We start from the raw sequence: 17,912 nt of genomic DNA, 5'->3' as shown, positions 1-17,912 counted from the left end.
CTCCCCCGTTCATGCTCTGTCCCCAAAATAAATAAAAACGTTGAAGACGGGGAGAGGCCCTGGAAAGTGTGCGCACTTTAATTCCAGCTGTGCTCGGGCCCTCTGGGAGGGACACAGCTTTCTCTGAGAGCCAGGCTGGCAATCGTACACCCGCATTAAGGGTTGGATGTCAGGAGGCCAAGGTCGGCACACACCTGAAAACCCAGGGCACGAGCTCTACTCTTGAACACTCCCAATCCCAAGGGACTGTCAATATATTTTTTTTTTTCTGGAGCCTTGTTCATAACAGGCATTCTAGAGGCCGGGTCCGGACCTCAGCCGCAAGTCCCACGGACCAGTGGTTCACACTGGGTGCTGCTAAGCACCCCCTCGTGCAAGTTAATGTTCCTGTTTGTACTGCAACGTATGAACTTTGGGGCTGGTGTACTTACCGAAGTCACGTTGTTTGCTCGGGGAAATTACTATACTTAATTTGCATTATTTAATCATGCCCCAGATAGGTGAGTGAGAGGTCACAAATCGGCCACGAGCCATATTCAGATAACGGTGGTATTCTGCGTTTCCCTGGGTTAATCTGTATGCCTCTAGTGTGTCCGAAGCTCAGAACTGCAGCCCAGGGAGCCCAAACCCATTCCCTGGATGGGAGGAAACGCTGGAGCACCAGGACAAAAGTCACACGGCCACGCCGTAAGGCAGTTATGAAAGCAGCCACTGGCAGAACCAAAGACTTGATTCCCAACTAATGCTGTTTACGTGACTACTACCCTTAGTCAAGGAAGGGAACATAATTGCCGGGATTACCTATTCTCTTATGTAGCCAACAGACGCCTCTCGGCGGCCCAGCGCTGTGGGCCACACGCACCCTGCTTGCTGAATCTGTCATTCTTTAGAACTGCTGAGTGTGCGTTTAGGCACAGAGCCGGTCAAGACACCAAGCTATTCTCTAGGGAAAAAAAAAAGGAACAGCAAGCCTGTTCTTTGGGAGAATATTGCCACAGAGTTTACCTTTATCTTCATCCAAAGTACTTCTGGGGTTGCGTGAGCAGGATGACCTACGGTTGGCCGGCATTATGGCTGGAGAGCCATCCGAAACAAAGATAAAGGGGGTGGCTTGGGTGGGGGTGGCACGCTTTTTTGTCTCTTTCCAGAGGGCCCTGCAAATTAAAATCAATGGACAGAAGTTAAATGGATATCAAAGCCCGCTCCGACAGCTGGTCTCAGTTTCCCTCCTCCGTAAGATGTCTCTGAGGGTTCTCCTAGGGGATTTTCTTTTTTTTTTTTTTTTAATTTTTTTTTTCTTTCAACGTTTTTATTTATTTTTGGGACAGAGAGAGACAGAGCATGAACGGGGGAGGGGCAGAGAGAGAGGGAGACACAGAATCGGAAACAGGCTCCAGGCTCCGAGCCGTCAGCCCAGAGCCTGACTCGGGGCTCGAACTCCCGGACCGCGAGATCGTGACCTGGCTGAAGTCGGACGCTTAACCGACTGCGCCACCCAGGCACCCCTCCTAGGGGATTTTCATAGAAAAAAATGGTGGTGGGAAATGGGGTTAATAACATCTCCTCCCATAGATGTACTAAAACGTATAAGACGCCCCAGCACGGGCACATAGTAGCTTCAACACCTCTCATTATTATCAGCCTGGACAGATGATGCCCCCAATGGAAACATCTCCAATAAGCTCCTGTTCTCTGAGAAGCACTGTCCAGAACCATCTGCGGGGAAGGACCAGAGGTCTTTTTACTTGTTTTTAATTTAAAAAAATTATTTTGCTAAGTTTATTTATTTTAAGAGAGAGAAAGTGTGAGCGAGGGAGGGGGAGAGAGAGAGAGAGAGAGAGAGAGAGAGAGACTCCCAAGCAGGCTCCACACTGTGAGCTTGGAGCCCAGTGCGGAGCTCGAACCCTGTAACCGCGAGATCATTACCGGAGCCCAAGCTGGACGCTCAACCGACTGAGCCACCCAGGCGCCCCCCCGTCTTTAATTTTCAATTCACCGGGCAATGATACTTCCGAAAAGTTAAATAAAAAAGCAATGACCGAGGTACATCAACAAAGATGTACAAAATATGCAATCAAGACAAAATACAAGAGTCCGTTAAAGGGGCCTTAGCAATCTTCCAAAGATTCTCTCGCAGATGGGGGAGGAAGTGACGTGCTCACGGTGCCAATAGACCAGCGGCAGTGCTGGGACAGGGCTCGAGTCATGCCCCTGGAGCCCGCAAGGTGGGTCCCCCCGCACCCCTCAGTCCTGGTCGGCCTCCGTTTCTCACCCTTCCATCCATCAGAAGGTCAGGGCCGCACCAGGGGGAGGCGAATGCAGTCTCTGCCCTGGGTTAAAATTCAAGGGAGTGCCAAAAAACTCAGTCATCACCATAAGTAATGTTTCAATGAGGTTATTTTTTTATAGGCAAGGTGACTCTGCGGTAACAACTAATTACCAAAATCTCAGTGGCCTGACCCACATCAATCAAGTCCGACGCAAGCTGTCCTCCCCTTTCTTACTGTGCACCATCCGGAACACATGGTCTCTAAGATCAGAGCAGCAGAGGAAAAGAAAGCTGAGGGAGAATACCAACTCCTCACCTCTTGACCCGGAAATAATTCCCACTAAATCTACTCCCATTTCATTGGCCAGAATTAATTTCATCCTATCCTAACTGCCAGAGCACTGGAAAATGTAGAGAATCACACAGATATTCGGCGACCCAAGAGCCTCTGCTTTACTCTTGGTGTAAGGGAATATATGTGTATATATATTACATATACTATATGTAGTATGTTATAAACTTATTGTGTATGAACTTAGGTATGTAAACTTTATATTTTATATATGAACTTTATATAGATTACATATAAACCTAATATGTAAGATTATTATACAGACTTGTTATATATATATATTTATACATTTATTTATATATATAAACTTATATGTAGGTACACTTCATACCAAAAAAAGTCCGAACTTTTCATAAAGACAGGGTCAGTAAAAGTGCATAAGATTATTATACGTACAGACTTGTTATATATATATGATATATTTATACATTTATTTATATATATAAACTTATATGTAGATACACTTTATACCAAAAAATCAGAATTTTTCATAAAGATAGGGTCAGTAAAAGTGCATAAGATTATTATGCATATAGACTTGTTATATATACTTATACATATATAAACTTATATTTAGATACATTTTATACCAAAAAAAAATCAGAACTTTTCATAAAGACAGGGTCAGTAAAAGTGCATATGATTATTATGCATATAGACTTGTTATATATTTTATATATAAACTTATATGTAGATAAACTTTATACCAAAAGAAAGTCAGAATTTTTCATAAAGAGGATCTGTAAAAGTGCTGACCTGAGCAATACTAGAGACAGGCAAAAGGCAAAATCAGTAATGCTTGTCTTCATTTAAAATTTTGAGTGTGGGTGGCTCAGTTGGTTAAGGGTTCAACTTCAGCTCAGGTCATGATCTTGGGGTTCGTGGGTTCGAGCTCCGGGCAGGGCTCTGCACGGTCAGTGTGGGGCCTGCTTGGGACTCTCTCTCCCTCCCTGTCCCTCCCCCACTCGTGCTTTCTCTTTCTCTCTCTCAAAATAAACACACTTAAAAAAACATTTTAACATTTTGTATATTCTGTTCAGCATAGATTTTATTGCATGATTTTTGCAAAGGAAGTCATAGATCCGCGCGTTCAGCAGCAGTCAGTGGGAAGGGTTTCCTCGACACTGCTGCTTGGCAAGCCACGGGATGGGGTTTCGGAAGGCACCCCAAAGCGAAACATTCAGAAAAATTCCATTTTTAAGGCTTATTTATTTAAAAAAAAATTTTTTTTTTCAACGTTTATTTATTTTTGGGACAGAGAGAGACAGAGCATGAACGGGGGAGGGGCAGAGAGAGAGGGAGACACAGAATCGGAAACAAGCTCCAGGCTCTGAGCCATCAGCCCAGAGCCCGACGCGGGGCTCGAACTCATGGACCGCGAGATCGTGACCTGGCTGAAGTCGGACGCTTAACCGACTGCGCCACCCAGGCGCCCCTAAGGCTTATTTATTTGTGAGAGAGAGAAGAGAGAATGAGCAGGGGAGCGGCAGTGAGAAAGGGGGACAGAGGATCCGAAGCAGGATAGCGCAGAGCCCGATGTGGGGCCCGAACCCACACACACACCGTGAGCTTGTGACCTGAGTGGAAGTGAGACGCTTAACTGACTGAGCTACCCAGGTGCCCCCTCGGAAAAATTCAATCTTAAGACTGCACTGATTGGAAGACATATGATCAATTTATGCATATCTTATCGGAAGGAAAAACAATGGGAAGCTTTTTCTGGCACCGTCCGTAAGAAACGCCCAGATTTCAGAAATATTAACAACCACAAAAGGCTCTTAAAATGCCAGCAACATGGTAAAACATTTTAATTTTCGGTTCCCAGGCACTAAAGTCTGCACTCCAACAAAATAAACCCAGAGAACAAATCAATTGTATTAATGAATGACTGGGCATAGGTACACGGATCAACTGACCCGAGTACCTATTAAAACAACTGCTAACCACTTCCCATCACCGGGGACAGGGCCCAGGCAAAGCGTTGCGCAGTGGCTTCCTGGTTCTGAATCCCTTCCTGGTTCTGAATCCCTTCCTGGTGGCTCTCCTCGACTTCTCTTGCCTGTCTACTCGCCCCTGCCCACCCGTCCATCTTTCCTCCCAAAATCAGTTCTCATCAAATGGAGTGACTTGCACGGCCTGGCAAATTATTACCGCGACAGGGATTAAAACTTTAAGCAAAAGGGGTGAAATTTAAGTGACAGTTGGGGAGTAATTTTGAGTGGGTAAGGGTGGGCTCCCTTGGTCGCAAAGGTAAAGCCCCCTCTTCCTTTTCAACTAACCAGGCGTTTAGGGAATGATGTGGTCTTAGGTCTCCCCCACCAACCAGTCAGAAAAAGGTCAAAGCCTGAAATTCCACACCTGTGGGGCCGGGATGGCTACCGGATTTTTGAACCCAGACTAGTGGGCTCCAGAACGCTTAACCTTCGGTCAAGCAAGGCGTGCTCTAGGATTTTCCAGTCTGGCTTCGTTCTAGATTGGAGAGCAGGGGAGAAAGAGAAGGAGGATTAAAAGAAAAACCCATGAACCAAGGAACCCCCCAGACTGCAGGGGATTTTAGACCAGATGATGGAACGTGGATCGGAAGGAAAATAGGAAAGATGGCTGAAACACGGGGCTTCTAGCTGGGTGGGAAGCGCCACCTAAGGGGGTCCCTGAAGCGGGCTAATTCCTCCTCCTCTGAGTGGGGGGAGGGGGCACTCGGCGAATCTCCGCATCCGCATCCGGACAGGAGTTGAGGCTGCGTCCTCACCTTCTTCCTCTGGGTAACCCTGATTTTCTGATTACGGGGAGAGGTGGAGCTGACGTCAGCATTCAAGGCGCTGGAGTGACTTTGGGAGTCACTTCGTCCTCAGAACCTAGAGCCAGAAAGGAGGCGGCTCCCTACCCAGCATTCACCCCTCTTGCGGCCGGGGGCCGAGGTCGCGCCATCCTGGGGCCCTCGGAAGGGGGACGCCCCCACGGACGCCCCCGGCCCTCCGCTACCGGCCGTGCTACGGCTGCAACGCAGGGGCACGTGGAAGCCTCGCCCGCGATTTCCGCCCCCGTTGATTTCCGCAGTCCCAGCAAGTCCGCGTTTGGGGCGGCGCGGGGCTGCGGCTCCTGCGCCCGCACTTACCGCCGCCCCACTGCGCACCCCTCGGCGCACCCGAGAAAAGCCGGGTGTCAGGCGGGTGGGGTGGGGTGTGAACCCCGCTCCCCGGTAACCCCGACCGCTCTCCGGGCGCCTGCGGGTCCACACGCCGGGTGGGGAGGGGCCCGGGGCCGCGGTTTTCCCGGAAGCAAGTGCGGGTCAGCGCGCGTCCCGCCGCAAGCCCCGGCTTCCGCCGCTGCGGGGTGGCCCGGCAGGGCGCGGCGGCGTCGCAGGGGGCTCGGGCCAGGAGCCAGACCCCGGGGGACGAGATGCTGCGCAAATCAGCTCCAGGTCGGTCCCGCGCCGCCGCGGCCGGGAGACCCCGCCCGCCGGGCAGGCGACAACGTGCGGCGACCCGGGGGCGGCACGGGGAGCGGGCGAGCGGCGTGCGCCGTGCACTTCCTGTTCAGTGCACGCGGCCTTCCACCGCCCCGCGCTCGCCCAGCCTGCCGGGCCGCGCCGCCCCTCGCCGCCGGCTCCCTGTCCCCGGGACGCGGCGCAGCGGTGGGACGCAGCGGGCGCGCCCTCCGGCTGGCAGGGCCGCGCCAGCCGAGCCGCCGCCCGAACTTCGGCGCGCAGCCGAGCGGGGAGCCCAATTGCCGGGGCGTTCGCGTTTGCGCCTCCTCCTCCCTCCCCCCCGCCCCATCTCGCCCAGAAGGGGGACGGGCCGAGTTCCAGGCTCGGGGCTGGTTCATTCTGCGGCCCAGGATTATATTTACACACACACTGTCCCACTCTCGCCAGATTGTCCGCTTCGGCGCAGGCACGGGAGGGTTGTTTTCCAAAGTACCGTCTTTCCCTGCACCTGCCTTTCAGATCACCTCTGGGAACCTGTGGGAGGAGCTGACAGGGTGGACGATGTTGCTTCGCTTTGCAAAAGGAAGAAAACTTTGTCACCCAGAGGGAGACCTCTGCCACGCGTAACCCGGAGAGAGACCAAGAACCAGGACAGGCTTTGGCTTTGATTTTGCATCGATGAGCCCGTAAGGAGGAAGAGGACACGTGAACTCAGCGCACACGCCGACCGCCATCCTCCCCGGTGGCGGCGGCCCCAGGTACCTGCGCCACCTTCCCTCCCCGCGGAAGTCCCCACGCGGTGTCTCCGGGGTGGAAGGCTAATCATCAAGAGCGCGCGGCTCGAGGCCAACGGCAGGGGCCGGGCGAGGAAGGAGAGGACCGAATTGCAGGAACGAGTTACCCGGAATTAACTTCTGGTTAAAGTTATGGGAAGCTCGGCCATGGACACCAAGAAGAAGAAAGATGTTTCCAGCCCCGGCGAGAGCAGCGGCAAAAAAAAATCCCAGCCAGAAGAGGCGTTCGCTGCGAGTGCACATCCCGGTGAGTGCCAGCAGCGCGGTGCCCGGCTCCCCACCCTCGCCCGGTCGTCTACCCCGGCGCCGAAGCGGTTAACGCGGGACGCCCCGCGCGCGCCGTGCGTGCCCCTCCTGTCACTTTGGGCCGCCCGGGGATGGGTGGCGGCGCGGGGTCGAGCTGGGCCGCCGATCCCGGGCTCCATCTCTCTCGGCGACCGTCAGCGGGGGCGCGGGAGGGGGCGCGCGGGGCGGCCGGTGGCGGGCTGGGCGTAGCCCCGGATCCCGCCTGGTGCGGGTGCTGGGGGGCGGCGCGTAGTGTTGTTTTGTTGAAAAAGGACGGTGTGGACTGCGCTCCGGGGAGGTGGAGCCGCGCGCGGCTGCCGGGGCCGGAGGGGCGGGGCAGTGGGCGGGGACAGCGCGCGGGAGGCGGGGGGGGGGGGATGTGTGTGGCTGTGTAGCTGCGCCCCGAAACGGACCTTCCCCCTTCCCAGTTCCCCTCGGGGTGTGCCTGGGCCCGGGGCGCCGTGGGGGGGTTTCCTCTGCAGCCATTCCTTTTGCCTGTCCCCGGGAGCACATTCCGGGCATTTGGGGGTTCGGGACTCCCTAACGCGTGCGGAGCTGCCACGAACTTCAGCCCCGGCCACGCCGGCAGCCCCGCCCGGACTTTGGCGACTTCGATCGGCTGCGGCTCGACTCTGTGCAACTGGAGGGAGCGCCGGGAGGGGGCGTGCGCCCACCCTGGGTTTTGGCTACCCAGGGGAGCCGCGGCCTTCCCCAGCGTCCCCATCGGGAAGTCAGGTGGTGGGGCATACGGGCACTCGAGAGAACCCCCCAACTGGGTCACGCCCCTGACCTCCACCAGCCAAGTAAATGTTTGTCCAGATACACGGACGGACGGACGCACGCACACAGGCACAAACATACACACAGAGTGGTGGGCTCCGTGAAGAATGTTGGTTCTCTCCCTGGGGACGTTTAGTTCTCTCTCGGGGGATGACAGGTTCTGGGCACCGGGTGGGAGTGCGAGGTGAGTCCCAACCTCTGAGGACTGCCTCCGCCCTGCAGGGCTGGGGAGGGGCTGCTGGCCTCTCACGTCCCGCCCTGCGAACCCCCGTTAGGCACTTTCCTTAAGTGTTTGTTGAACAAAGCCCCCCCTCTTCCCTTCCGTGTGTGCGTACACTCCCGCCTTATAGCGACGTTGAAATAAAACAATTCACGGGAAAGCTCTTGCGAACGTAAATAGTGTGGAATGAATGTATGGTTGTAACATCTGCGTCAGGGCAACTGGTTTTAAAAAGAGAGACCTAGAGAGAAGAAAATGACACTGCCCAGTGTCAGGCCATATTGTACCGAGGCCGACTGGTGAGGACGGTTCCAGATGCGGTGTGGGGGCCGCTGGAGGGGCGGTGCTGGTGGTGAGTGCGGGACAAAGTCCGGAACCCAGAAAAAGACTTGAGGGGCCACGCTGTGAAAGTGGGAAGGCCACGGTGTAGCTGGAATCCTCTGACCACCCTTCTTGCTGCTGGACGTGATTTTGGCTGCTTTCCACAACCTTCTTGGCATGATCCATCCCATGCCAGAAGTGCTTTTCACTCAGTTGTCCCACACATGTGTCTAGTGCTCTGGTTGATGGCGAGATCAGGGGTGAAAGAGAGGGTCTCTGTCTCCTTCCTTATAGGGCTTGTATTTGCTGGTGGGACCGGCGGGGGCGAGCTTCTTCTCATTGACCATCTAGTAATTGCCTGTTGACCGCTGCACCGGGTTGGTGAGAGTCATACTCTAGTTGGGGAAATATGGCATTCAGACAGATGCTGGCACATGACCCAAGGGCATCCGATGACCGGTGCTGGCAGCCACTGCTTTCAGAGGGGAGAGAGGGGGAGGGGACAGCGTACTGACATGTTCCGAGAGACATCAGACCCAGAGGTGGTAGGCAGGACAGAGCCACGTGTGAGAAGCCTGGATTACTCCCACCAGCGAACCAGCTGGAGCACCTCCATGAGTTGGGGGTTGGATGATGGCTTCCGGGTACAGCAAAGGGCCCCTTCTCATGGAAGAAAGGGTGTGGGAATCAGAAACGGAGTGAGGCGCCATCAAGGAGGGCCCTGAAGTAAGGTTGCCAGGTTTAGCAAATAAAAATTTTGGATAAACAAGGAATAACTTTTTAGTACGTGAATGTCCCATGCGCTATTTGGGATGAACTTGTGCTGAAAATATCATCCATCGTTGTCTGAAATCCCAGCTTGGGTGTCCTGTATCTCTCCGGGCAGCTCTCACTGGTCCAGTGCACTCTCAGGAAAGAGCCCTCGTGAGGTCCCCAGTGTGTCCACACAGCTTGTCTCTGCACTGAATTGGATTGAGTCCCTTTTGGACGTGATTAGCCCCAGTCTTTCCCCCCGTATCTGGTGCATAAACAGAACCATGACCTAGGGTGTCGGGGTGTTGCAGTCACGGTGAACCTCCCTCCCAGGCTCTGATTATCTTACCATCTTTACCCTCCTTGCTACCAAGAGCACCTGCTGTGCCCTGAGACACCAGAATGGGGGATCCATTTCCGAGGTTGCCCTAGGGCCTATGGGTTATAGCAGGTAACAGAGACCTGGAATCACGAACTATAGTAACTGATGAACTGAACGCGATGAAGGGAGAATGGCCCTTGGGCCTGATGGAGGATGAAGGCTGGCTTGGTTTTAGTCCCTTCCTTAGGTGGCCGGGCTCACCCCTTTCTGGCAAAGGGGAAGGTGGGAGAGAGGGGAGGAAGGGGAAGCGGGCGTTCGGACTCCTCTGGGGGTTGCCCGGGGCCTGTAAAGGAACGAGATGGGCGCCATGTTTAGAATCGTGGTGGGTTGGCGCCTCGCCCTGGTTCTCTTGCCTCAACCTCCCTCCCCAGTGTAAAGCAGGAATAATGATGAAGGTGGTGGGAATGGTTTTGGAAAGTAACTCCTTGGAAGCCTAGCCGTGTGTGGCATCCTGCCAGAACTTTGCCAGAGAAACTGTTGTCTGGAGAAGGTATATTCTTTTTTTTTTTTTTTGGTACCGGAAGAAGCAGCTTCTCTATTAATGCTGAAATTCATATGTGCCAGACCTTTTTAAATGGATAACTGTGGACCGGCATACTGTGGGTCTTTGGAACTGTTTAGAAGCCAGTGATAGAGCAGGAGGCCATGGGGGAGGGACGGCCTTCGGAGAGGAGGACTCTGCAGGAGCCTGAGGGGACACGGAGGAAGGCCTGCAGGAGCTCAGGCTCCAGGCAGTGGCCCGGTATTTACTGCCAGTGGAAGGCATGGGTCCCCAGGCCTCCTGGGAGAGGTGCTCCAGAAATCCTTCATGGTCGCTGGAGACACACTAAAACTAGAGCCAAGAGTAGCTGGCTGGTCGCAGAAGGTTGTGAACACAGCACTTGGCTCGGGCAGGCCGGTCACTCGTGATGGCTTTGCCCGTGGAGGGAAGCCTGACACTGCTTGAGGCCCAGCGCCTTCTACACGGGGGGGATGCGCCTATGACTTGCATGTGACCAATAGCCTCCATCCAACCACTTCCACTCTGTTCAGGGACCCCAGAAGGGGGGTGGGGCATGGGCTGGACGCAGGCGGGACCAGAGCCGCCCTTCTGCCCACCCCCGCCCCCCGGGGCGTGGAGGACCGAGTGCCTAGAGTGCTGGCTACCTGTCACATCACTGAAATACCGCAGCCTGAGCCTCAGTGAAAGGCAAGGGATGCCATGCAGTACAGGGAGGGTGTCGCTTTTGTTCTTGGCCTTGGCCTTGGTCAGTTTGTACCCCTTGAACAAGATTTGTTGAGTAGGTGTTTCAGGCAGGGTTTTCTGTGGTTCCTGGACCAGCTTAAGCACAAGCACCCATTGTTTGTTTACTACATAAAATCCTGAGTAACAGCCCAGACCTACTGAGTCAGAATCTCTGAGGAGTGGGACCCTGGTTCCGTGTTTCTGGTAAGTTCTCCAGGTGTGTCTTATGCTTACAGTGGTGTAAATATTAAAATAATTGTTTTTCAACTTCCCCAGTGTTAGTACTGATCTGTTTCTTCTACCCCTGTGAGTTATTCTTTCTACCTGTCTATCTGTTTAGGTATCCATTCATCCATCTGTCCATCCACCCATCCATCTACTTATGTATCTGCCTGTCTGTCTATCGATCTATCTATCAGCTATACATCCATCCATCCATCTTCATATCTGTCATGTATACTTTTCCAGTTGTCATTGGGAAGAGACGTCCTTGGCTACTGACTCTTGAACAATGGTAAGATACTTCTGGCTCCCAAATAAATATGGAAGCCCACGTCCACCCCCAGCCAGGGTAGCCCAGTGCGGGCCAGCCTGTCAGGGCACAATGGAATGTTTCTTGATTCTGCCCTATGGTGCATCTTGGACGCCCTGAGCGTAGGCTCTTCCAGGGCCCAGAGTATGATATCAGGACACTCAAGCTTCAGGCGAAGCTCCCCACCGATGGAGTCTCCAGAACTGTCCTGTGGCTCCAGGGTTTATAATTTTTTTTTTCAACGTTTTTTATTTATTTTGGGACAGAGAGAGACAGAGCATGAACGGGGGAGGGGCAGAGAGAGAGGGAGACACAGAATCGGAAACAGGTTCCAGGCTCCGAGCCATCAGCCCAGAGCCCGACGCGGGGCTCGAACTCACGGACCGCGAGATCGTGACCTGGCTGAAGTCGGACGCTTAACCGACTGCACCACCCAGGCGCCCCAACTCCAGGGTTTATAAATGAGGGCGGGGTACCCCTCCACAGCTTGCAGGATGTGAGTGTGGCTGACTGGGGAGTGGGCTTCCTGAGGCATGGGCATGGCACGTTGGCTGAATGCCAGGAAGGCACAGTCGGGCGCCGAGCCCGTGGAGGGAATGGGCGGGAAGAGTATGGATAAAGAAGTCCCCTTCCTTGTGGGCTCTGCCCTGTGGCTTGTGCACACATCTCCAGGGACCAGCTCCCTTAGCGATATAAGCAGAGCATGCACAAAACTAAGGGATTTGCTGAGTCACCGTTCCGTGCCCTGGGGTGTGCCCTCGGGCTGGGATACACCCTTATCTCATCCCCCCACCCCACTTCACAGGTGGCCCCACTGAGAACAAGCACACCCCCCCCCCCCCAATCCCATGGTTGGATGACAGGTGGAAATGGAATGTGAGAGCCCAGCCTCTGCTGCCCGGTGCTCGCTGGGTCCTAGTACCCCGTCTGTGGAGGGGTTCGAGACCCTTGAGCAAACCAGGCTCCGATGACCTCTGCAACTATGGATGTCATGGAACATGATTTCAGCAAGCGGACGTCTCTAGTACTCAGGTAGCAAAGACAGAAGCAGCCACCCAATGTTAGGGTTTTCGTTGCTTTGCAAGTACCTCCCCCGCCCTGCTTGCTTTGAGCTGGCCTCCTCCTGGGGTGAAACCCAGCAGAGCTATATTCTACTGCTAACGTCCAGCCAGAGGTTGGACTTCTGAGGTTCCTAACCCCCAGATGGACTGAAGGAGCACGGAAGCACTTGGCCCTTACCTTCTCACCCGCTCAGACCTCATCCCGTAACTTCTAATTTTTTTTTAATTTTTTTTTTTAATTTTTTTAAATGTTTATTTCTGAGACAGAGAGAGACAGAGACAGAGAGAGCATGAGTGGGGGAGGGGCACAGAGAGAGAGAGGGAGACACGGAATCTGAAGCAGGCTCCAGGCTCCGAGCTGTCGGCACAGACCCCGAAGCGGGGCTCGAACTCACAAACCGCGAGATTGTGACCTGAGCCGAAGTCAGAGGCTCGACCGACTGAGCCGCCCCTTTAATGTTTATTTTTGAGAGAGAGAGAGAGAGAAACAGAGTGCAAGAGGGGGAGGGGCAGAGAGAGAGGGAGACAGAAATTGAAGCAGGCTCTAGGCTCCGAGCTGTCAGCACAGACCCCGACACGGGGCTCAAACCCACGAACCGTGAGATTGTGACCTGAGCCGAAGTCGGACGCTCGACCGACTGAGCCACCCAGGCGCCCCCATCCCGTAACTTCTAAATCGGTTTGTATCTTCTCAAACCATTCAGACAAATACATGTGCTTTTCCATGAGGCTGTTTCCCTGACTGTTTTCTTTTACTTTTCCCATTTTTCCTTTTTGATTTGTTCAGCTCACTGCCAATGATGTTCTGTTTCTGGGCACCATTTTACTTTTATGGGGGCGACCCTGGTTACTAAACAGGGCAGCCGTCCCTACAGAGCTGGGTTAGAATCCAGCTCTGTTTCCCCATTCCCCTCCAGCCACCCTCCCTTTGACCCAGAACAGTGAATACGATGGCACGCGAAAACACCACTTGTCTCCTGCCTCTTTCAAGACGGTGGCCCAAACCGTCTTGAAACCCCATGATGCCAAACCAGCGGTCAAGTTGTCGTCAGGGTCTTTTAAAATCTAGGGCAAATCAAGGCCCATGAGGCGCAGAGCCGTCAAGAGCTGAGACCGAGTCCTTAATTTGCTTGGTGAACTGACTGTGATCTTCCTCTAACGGGGCAGAGGAGCCTTGTGACGGTCAAGCTGTGTCCCTGAGGCTTACCCACGGGGATCCTTAGAGACCCCACTGCACAGCGTATGCAGCTGGGACAGAGGAAGGGGTCGGCTCTTCCCGGGCCCGGCTTGGCCTCCAGGGGACAGCTGGCGTGGCCCACGGCGACATGGTTAATCCCAACCTCACTACCTCGTTCTTCCACTGCCTACTTTGAAAATAATTTGGTCTCCATTCTTTTCCTTCCTGTTGACAGGAAGCCCTTCTCTGCCGGCTCAGGGGCTTGTCACAGACCAATCAGATATCATCCAGGCTTTGGGGTTTCTGCCAGGGCCTCTGTGTTTTGATGTACTCTGACCTGGCAGTGAGGTTGCTGGACAGTGTGCAACAGAGACCGGTTTGCTCTTGGTGGCCCCAGGGGGTCCAGCCTTTTTTCCACGAGGCCGAGGCTGTGGGAAGCCCTGCATCGCTGTCCCCTTGCTGCGGAGAGGGCTCAGCCGGCTGCAGAGCCCAGCTCAGGACGGCACTGGGGTGACCTCCCTTTGTGCGGAGCGGGGGTGGGAGGAGGGTGGGGGGATGGGGGAGCCGGAGGAAGGACACAACCCGGCCATGGGACACCGACTTCTTGCTCTTAAAAGAGAAGGAGGGCTGGGGGATGGCTGGGGATCACATTTACGGGTAGGTGGGGTTAAAGCTGGCACTGGGAAGCCAGTCGATTCATTTCTGTTTTCCAGGCGATGGGGTGGTTCTCAGGATACAGAGATGAACAGGGTCATGGGTTGAATTGTGTCCCCCAAAAGATCTGCTGAAGTCCTAACTCCTTGGTGCTTGTGCACGGGACCTTATTTGGAAATAGGGTCTTTGCGTGTGTGATTGGCCCGGTTAAGATGAGGCCATTAGGCTGGGCCCCTGACCCAGGATGACTGGCGCCCTTTTATAAAGAGAAGGGCGCAGACACCGAGGGAAGGTCATGCGAGGACAGAGGCAGCTCTGGGTTCCTTCCTCTTGGTTTCACCCCTTGCGGCATGGGCCATGCCGACAGCCACCGGGTCGGGGCCTTGAGGGTGTGATCACCTGGCCCCATTCTTGTCTATAGCATATTATGTAATCAAACACCCCAGAGAGATTCCTCCTCGAAATTCGGACACTGCTCGATGGGTAGTTTCATTCATAGTAGCTATGACTAATCAATATCATCAATTATAAGATACCACCTGGGATGGCAGGGTTGTCAGATTTGGCTAACACTGATGGACCACTTGCCATGTGGCAGGCCTATATTTTTATATAAGCCACCTCTCTATCTCACCAATCAGCCTACTGTTATCGGTGTTCCTAGCCTCACCGTAGACAAAGGGGGTAGGCTGTCTGTGGCTCACAGCTATTCTAGCCTAACCCGCCTAGAAAACTCTCGGTTGTGTTTTCATTGGGTTTTTGATGTCTCTGCTTGGCCCCACTCCAGCCCCGGGCTTTTGATGCCTCGAGACCAGTCCAGGCAGCGTGGCAGCATGGGGGTGGGAGGTAAGGACTGCTCAGTAGGAAGGGGACACCACCCACGTGATGGGCACGCAAGAAACGAAACACCTGGTCTGGACAGCTGTCCTCTAGTGGTTTGCCAGGTCTCAGTACACTTTACATGGCTCCTACATTTTTATTTCTATTTAATTTAATTTTTTTTTTGAGAGAGCACGTATGCTCACGTGCACGCGTGTGGGAGGGGCAGAAAGAGAAGGTGAGAGAGAGAATCCCAAGCAGCTCAGCACAGAGCGCGATTCGGGGCTCAGTCTCAAGCCCATGAGATCACGACCTGAGCCAAGATCAAGGGTCGGACGCTCAGCCGACTGAGCCACTCAGACGCCCCAATGGCTCCTACATTTTTTAGAGGAAGGTCATTGAAAGCAATTCTTTATCTTTCTCATCTCAAAAAGAAACAATCCACCTTCTATAATTTCATAGCTCTTTATTCTGTAGGTCTTTTTCATTTTTTTTTTTTAATAATGGAATATTCGAATAAGCACTAAACCAGGAATTGGAAAATCCTGTGTCGAGTCTTCTGCCAAACAGCCACCGAGCTTTCTCTTGGTAGGTCAGCAGACGCTTCGCGAAGGCCTGTTGTGTGCCAGGCACCGTGCAAGCCTCAGAGAGGACAATTGTGACCTTCTCTCGACCAGGCTTAGAGGCTGCAGAGGAGCCTTGAACATCTGTCACCATATCAGTTCACCTGCGCTGCCATCCAAACACCCCAGGGGCGCCTGGGTGGCTCAGTTGGTTGAGCCTCCAACTTTGGCTCAGGTCACGATCTCGCAGTCTGTGAGTTCGAGCCCCGCGTCGGGCTCACTGATATCAACCTGCTTCAGATCCTTGGTCCCCCTGTCTCTCTGCCCCTCCTCCGCTTGTGCTCGCTCTCTCTTAGAAATAAATAAACATTAAAAAAAAACAAACCCAAAACATAGTGACTTAAAACAACACACGTTTACTATTTCTGAAGTATATATAGTATATGTAATAATTAGTATTATACGTAATCAACATATTGATCATATTATTACATAAATACACGTTAACATATAGCTATATAAATATAACCTATTGACATGTTATTGAATTATAGTATGTAAGACGATATGAAGGTCTTAAGTGGGTTTATATATTACATAATAACGTTATTTAATAATTACTGTTATATAATTAATATATACTTGTTTTAATTATATAACTAACATATAGGAGTGTATTTAGTATATAACGTGGATGTGTAATTCTTCTATGCTGAGATCGTGTACGAGGATTGCAGTCTGGGTCTCCCCTGGGCTCCAGCGAGGAAGCAGGGCTTCCCGGAAGACAGGTGGGCTCCGGGGGGCTTTGAGTGACACAGGAGTGGTGGAACTGGGTCCTCGCAAAGCTGGGCCTCTGACGGGGTCGCCCAACCTTCCATTTCATCACCGGAGACGGGCGAGTGTCAGAGGTGCCGTTTGGCTCGTGGGGAGAGGTCAGTGCCAGGAGGACAGAGAAGTCGCTTTCCTTGTCACTTTTCTCTGCTTGTGAAGTGTATTTTGAGATTGACATGAGTGTGGGGCACAGGAAATAGAATGTCCTCAGCTCACAGACAGAGGGAAATGCCGGGCAGCTGTACCAAACCGGTCTCAGGGAGTAACCCAGCCAGGTGACTTCCCTGCCAGGTGCCAGAGAAGGTGGGCGAGCTGACCGGGAACCCCTCAGAATGAAGAGGCAGCCTCGGGAGGTTAAGGGACTTGCCAGAGGTCACATGATTGGCCAGGGCCAAAGCAGGGAGGACAAACCAGGTTTCCTCCTGGAGGGATGTTGGGGAGCGAGGCGAGCTTTTGTGGCAGGGAAGGCGTCTGGAGAGCCACAGTCCCATCTGCCTGCCCCACTGTGGCTCTCTGCCAGAGAGACCTACACCTTGGGTTAGATCAGAAAACAAAGTCAAAGCAGTTCTGTTTTCAGTGGCTGAAAAAATTAATTAAAAAAAGAATTTATTACCATAATAAAATCATAATAAACAAAATGCAGAAACTTAAGGTCCAACGGACATATTTGGTTGTATGCCTATTTAATGGTGAGCTACCCTCAAATGATCTTTGTTACTCTCACCTAAACATTGCTCTTAGCTAACAATTTTGGGCCTCTAGCTTTGGTCCTCTGGTGGCAGGGGAAGGAAAGAAAGCCAGATGGGGCAGAGGGAGAAGTTAGACTGTGAAGGAGTCACAAGGAAGACCTTAGCTGACCCACTGGAACATTCCGGAACCGGGATGGTCCTTCAGAGTTGTCCTGGATTGGCGCAAGGGTGGCCAGACTTTTGTCTCCTTAATTAGATCACATGCTCCCTGAGGATAGCATACGTCTGTACTTCCATGCCCTTGCCCCTGGGAAACCACCTCCGTGCGGCCAATTCGAACATTGACATTGAGGATATTGGTGAGCAAATGCAGAAGCCCGAGTAACTGGGGGAAAGAAAAAAATATGCGCAGTCTTGGAGAATCCAAATGCTTGGTTCCCTCGGTCTGCTAATTCTGAAAAATCTGGGTGAATCCATTATCTACAAATCTTATGGAAAAATCATTTTCAGGCAAACCATGTTTTATTGCTTCAATAACAGAGCAGTTTTTTAGGAACGTTATTATATTCGTTCTTCTGTCCCCTCATCTCCGACCTGAGAAAGTTATTTGGGCTTTTGCTCAGGCTAACTGACTTGTTAAGAGCGTCGTAAATATGTCAGGCGGTAGTTTAGATGGCGTCGCGATCATTCTCTGATTAGAACCCGGGCCGGCACCTAGACGGACGTGAGATGCCCTCACAAGCAGAGAGGGAGGGGACGGTTGGCCCAAGGCCAGGTA

General features: G+C 52.9%; 1 protein-coding gene across 1 annotated transcript in view; it reads left to right on the top strand.

Moving 5' to 3' along the window:
- The first annotated feature begins 6,424 nt into the window (after positions 1 to 6,424).
- PRKAG2 (protein kinase AMP-activated non-catalytic subunit gamma 2) overlaps positions 6,425 to 17,912 on the top strand; it is a 260,976-nt gene continuing 249,488 nt past the window's right edge. The window contains 2 exon segments of the mRNA XM_043589972.1: positions 6,425 to 7,040; positions 7,042 to 7,089. Of these exon segments, the coding sequence (XP_043445907.1) occupies positions 6,975 to 7,040; positions 7,042 to 7,089 (114 nt within the window). The 5' untranslated portion in view covers positions 6,425 to 6,974.

The sequence above is a fragment of the Prionailurus bengalensis genome, chromosome A2 (assembly GCF_016509475.1).
Source record: "Prionailurus bengalensis isolate Pbe53 chromosome A2, Fcat_Pben_1.1_paternal_pri, whole genome shotgun sequence".
In the NCBI taxonomy this organism is placed as follows: domain Eukaryota; kingdom Metazoa; phylum Chordata; class Mammalia; order Carnivora; family Felidae; genus Prionailurus; species Prionailurus bengalensis.
The sequence above is the reverse complement of the archived record's forward strand: the minus strand, read 5'-3'. Positions and strand labels throughout refer to the sequence as shown.